This window comes from Priapulus caudatus, unplaced genomic scaffold (genome assembly GCF_000485595.1).
Source record: "Priapulus caudatus unplaced genomic scaffold, Priapulus_caudatus-5.0.1 Scaffold218, whole genome shotgun sequence".
Classification (NCBI taxonomy): Eukaryota; Metazoa; Priapulida; class Priapulimorpha; order Priapulimorphida; family Priapulidae; genus Priapulus; species Priapulus caudatus.
Genome location: NW_014577279.1, coordinates 193955 through 198813, shown reverse-complemented (window position 1 = coordinate 198813; position 4859 = coordinate 193955). Strand labels below are relative to the sequence as shown.

Genomic DNA, 4859 nt, shown 5'->3' with positions numbered 1-4859 from the left:
TCCTTCACCTCCCCTTTTCCCCCTTTTCCCCCACCCCCTCCACCTTTCCCACCCATCCCCTACCTCCCTCCCCTACCTTCAAGAAGGAGGTTAAACATGGATTTGTGACTGTCTGGTTAGAAAGAATTTGACTGCCGTGTTTGCTCAGTTAGAATCGTATACATGCCTGCATGTATGAGGCTACATGTCACAGCTGAATTTTCAAAAGCTAAATTTTGGGTTAAGAAGGTGTTATTCTTAAATCGTATAATTCCTATGTATTCTGTACTGTCAGTATGTTTACATGTCACACGTATGCCACTGCAGTGCGGTGCATGTGTTGGGGCAGTTTTTGACCTGCGAATAATTGGCTTACAGGGCTGGCAGCTCTCCTATTGCCAATTTGCGCCTGTAGGCTATGCATAGGTAAATGCGATGGTGTTACCTAGATCTCTGTCTTGAAATAGTTGTTGCTACTACGAATGATGGGGAGCTTCCATCTTTAATCTGAAGACACTATAACGTACACGCCATCTCGTGGCAAACTATTCACAGATCCAACGAACATCTTTTGAGAAGTTCTCGATAACCAATCTCTTGTGATTCCAACATTTCGGTCGTGTATTGTGAACATTTGGGACTAACAGGGGTTTACTAGAATCCCAAACTCCCCACAGAGTCACAGCCAGTAGACGTTAGATGAGCGCTGTCGCTATGCGGACTTGTTCGAGTGGATTGAGGTTTGATCTACTGTTACCACGGTTTATATTTTTTGTGTCAGCAGCAAGGTTACGATTACTATAATCTATGTAAACGCGTTGGTTAGAATCTGATAAGTTAGGCGAGCAAATTAATTCATATAAAATTACCATCATTGGCTTAGCAGTATCTATTTTAGACTAATCGTATCCCGCGTTCTAGGCACGAAATCGACATATCATCAAATTGGTTGACTGAATACATTTCTGTCCATTGACACTGTACCGTGTACATATAACTCCGTTAAACCTAGGCGAGCGGGCATGAGAAATACTAGTACTAACCTTAAGGATTATTCTTCACAAGTCAACTAGGCTATATCTAAGATGTGAGGCGACCAAAGTTGATTCAAATTAAGACAGTCAACACTACGATTGTGCACAATCCTATTTGGGTAGAGGTCTCCGTTGCTAAAATAATCTGGGGTGATAACTTGCAGTAGAGCAAGCTTACTAGTACGAATATATAATTAGAAATTGTATTTATAAGTGACTTGCCTTACATATAATACGTATGTTTGATGAAATGGAATAATCTGCAAATATCCCTGAAACGGTGCTGATTCACACTAGATCTGGTGAGCGCAGCGGCTACTCTAACACAAACGTAAACACCAGCAACACCAAAACCCCAAGTGCGTGAGTGCATGTGTGTGTGCGTGCGTGCATACGTGCGTGTGTGTGTGGGTGTGTGCGTGCGTGCGTGCGTGCGCGTGCATGCGTGCGTGGGTGCGTGTGTGTGATGGATGACAGCGCGGGATTTTCTCGTACACGAGTTAATGAAGTAATTTACGTTGTTTGCTCCAACGACGGCTTTCGTTCGCCGTCATGGCATTGCCTTGTCTGACGTAGCCGTCACTCCATAGATGTAGCTGATAGAAGATGCTAGCTTCACTCCCACTCTCTATAGTAACTAATAAGACTCCCACTCTCTATCATAGCTGATAGCTTTACTCCACTCTCTATCATAGCTGATAGCTTTACTCCACTCTCTATCATATAGCTGATAGCTTTACTCCAGTCTCTATCATAGCTGATAGAAGCTGCTACCTTCACTCTCACTCTCTAGGTAGCTTAACCCTAGATTCACTATGACAGCTTAGAGATTCACTCCACTCTCTATAGTAACTATATAAGATCCCCCACTCTCTATCATAGCTGATTGCTTTACTCCACTCTCTATCTTAGCTGATAGCTTTACTCCACTCTCTATCATAGCTGATAGCTTTACTCCACTCTCTATCATAGCTGATAGCTTTACTCCACTCTCTATCATAGCTGATAGCTTTACTCCACTCTCTATCATAGCTGATAGCTTTACTCCACTCTCTATCATAGCTGATAGCTTTACTCCACTCTCTATCATAGCTGATAGCTTTACTCCACTCTCTATCATAGCTGATAGCTTTACTCCACTCTCTACCATAGCTGATAGCTTTACTCCACTCTCTATCATAGCTGATAGAAGCTGCTACCTTCACTCCCACTCCCTAGGTAGCTTAACCCTATTCAATATGACAGCTTAGAGATTCACTTCACTCTCTATGATAACTAATAAGATTCCCACTCTCTATATATGGCCAGGTCATGGCTTTATGTGTAAGTACATTACCGAACCACATCCAGTCCCGTCCGTCGTGGGTAAATGTAATCCCCATCAATCGGCTCTGTTTAAACCAGTGCGCTAACCTTGTGTTACTGTGTAGTGGTGGTACGTAGTAGTAGCAGGAGTGTTACTGTAGAATATATATATATATATAATTATAGGAAGATATAAGGATGAAAGCGCTTGTGTAAAACTAAATGTCGGATTATTCTCTCTTTTTTTAACTATAACTGAATATCGTGCAACCTAAGAACTTTTCTACTATATATATTATATACTAGGTAATGTCAATACGTAGATGCATGAACATATTTACACAATTGTATAGACAGTTATCAGTAGATGCAATATGTATCTCTACATAACAGATACGTTCAGGCTAGTCATGAATCATGCGCACCTGCAAAACTCCAGATCTGTTTTAGATGCACCGAGCCAGTAAGACTTTGTTAATGGAAAATACCATGGCTTTGGTAGTCCATAGGAGCCTGCAAAACATTAAAACATATAATATTGAACATGTAATTATTTCAACTATTGTATAAATTAGTTATTAGAACCAGAGAAGTTACAACTGGTTTTAGTTCCTAACAATGTTTACACAATACATGAAATCCACATAGCTAACAATTGCTATAGTTTAGATATTATGGTTTTCTAAGCTTAATTACCTGGGTGGATGTTCTCTATGTACCACATCAGCACGATGTACAGCACCGTGTCGACGATCATCATAATCGTCACCTCATACAGCGTAAAATCGTCGTCTTCTACGGGCGATTTATCGAAGTTCGACCACTGCACGCCACTGCCTCCCTCCTCATAGAACGCAAAGTACTTGGCACCGAGTCCAAATGCAGACGTTGACATCAGAGACTAAAACGACCGAAATGCGTATGATCAACTGATGTGAAGTGCAATAATTTGGAGAAATATGATTTTAGAAAAAATGACTGACTCAAATGACAGGAATGAACACCGATACAGAAGCTCATCGCTAACATGATACCTTTCTGGGATTGAAAAATTACTAGTCAAACCTACATGGGGTAATGGTAACCAATATGCACCACGTAAAGATCGTATATGTCTCCATTTCTCACATAACTCGCCTGTCTGTTTATTGCCAATAGTATAACTTGAATTGCATAGCATTGAATAATAAAATAGTTGATTCTACGTGTGGGGTAGCGCTTCAGATATATATTCCGTCAAGACGGTCCAGGTCTCTGCTTTACACTCGCACTTACAGCAATGCGCTTAACGGTGGTGGACATTTTCATGTGAGCCGATTCCTCTCTGATGGCGATGTACATGCAGGGAACGTACGACAGAAAGTATATGATGCCAGCGCAAGCTGCTGCTAGTTTAGCCTTCGAATATAGCACGCTTATTAAAAACCTGAAAGACAAAAGCACAGAACTATATTTGCATACGATCTCTCTCTATCCATTTCTCTCCCTCGCTCTCAAATTTTCATTATTTGATGTTTATTCCTTAATTTATACTAAAATTGAGAAACATTAGCACAGTAGTGATCATAGGGGTCATTTAACCTTAATGCACTTATTTTTAAATTACAAGTCACATAATACAAGTAGTTTGCATCAAATCCTTAAAGGGATCCATTACTCTAGGCTCTAAGGTTATTTTCAGTTAATTTAGGTTAAAATTACGCTACATAAAAAGTTTCATGGTTCAATCACCATTACAAATATTATTTTTTTAATGTTTTAAAACTAACGACTACAGTTTGATTACAACGACGGTGGCGCCACTCAAAGCGCACAATCTGAAAAGTTGCGCAAAACGACGTTTCAGCCAAGGGCTACAGACCGAGGGTGTTTCTTATTTATTAATTTAAAACCAAAAGGATTGTAATATCTTATAAACGACATATAGTTTCAGTTATATTATGGATAAATTTGTCCTAAAACGAACATCGTTCGGTTAAATAGCATTTGGGTATAAATATAATTGCACCTTTGTGATTCGCCCTCGGTCTGTAACGTGCAAAATATATTGGGAAATGCGCAACTTTTTCAGGGTGGCAGCACGGTCGCGGGTGTCAATGGCGCCGTTCAAATTTCGTAGCGTTGATGTGTAATTAATTATAACAATTAAATTAGGTATCTGGTAACAAGTACGTGTGGGTATAGACAATTTGTTATACAGTAAGTACAGTCGTATGCAGTAAAATCCTAGAGTCTAGTATCCCTTTAATGAAACACTTACTACAAAATGTGTACTAGAAACACTAACGAAGAAACAAAGTAATGCTGAGGCGTAAAGTAAAAGTGTAATCGACAGAGGTATATTACATACGAGAATGATATGGTAGCGAGGCCGAATATCTCTAACATCATGAATATGATCACGGGGTTACTATAGGCAAGAACGTTGCCCAGTCGCAGCATCACCGTCAGTATCACCATGGTGATTGACATCTGTGTAAATGATGTGATAGCCCAGGCAAGCCAGTGCACCGCATTACTCATGCCCATCATCTTCATCAC

The 4859-nt window shown here is 40.1% G+C and overlaps 1 protein-coding gene across 3 annotated transcripts in view; it reads right to left on the bottom strand.

The window, feature by feature from the left end:
- LOC106807482 (ATP-binding cassette sub-family A member 2-like) overlaps nucleotides 1-4859 on the bottom strand; it is a gene marked incomplete at its 5' end in the record, with an annotated part of 42279 nt that extends 37420 nt beyond the window's left edge. For all 3 annotated transcript variants that reach the window (XR_001393677.1, XM_014809813.1, XM_014809814.1), the window contains 4 exon segments: nucleotides 2744-2831; nucleotides 3015-3219; nucleotides 3594-3744; nucleotides 4669-4859. Coding sequence is in view for 2 of the 3 variants with exons in the window: in XM_014809813.1 (XP_014665299.1) it covers nucleotides 2744-2831; nucleotides 3015-3219; nucleotides 3594-3744; nucleotides 4669-4859 (635 nt within the window).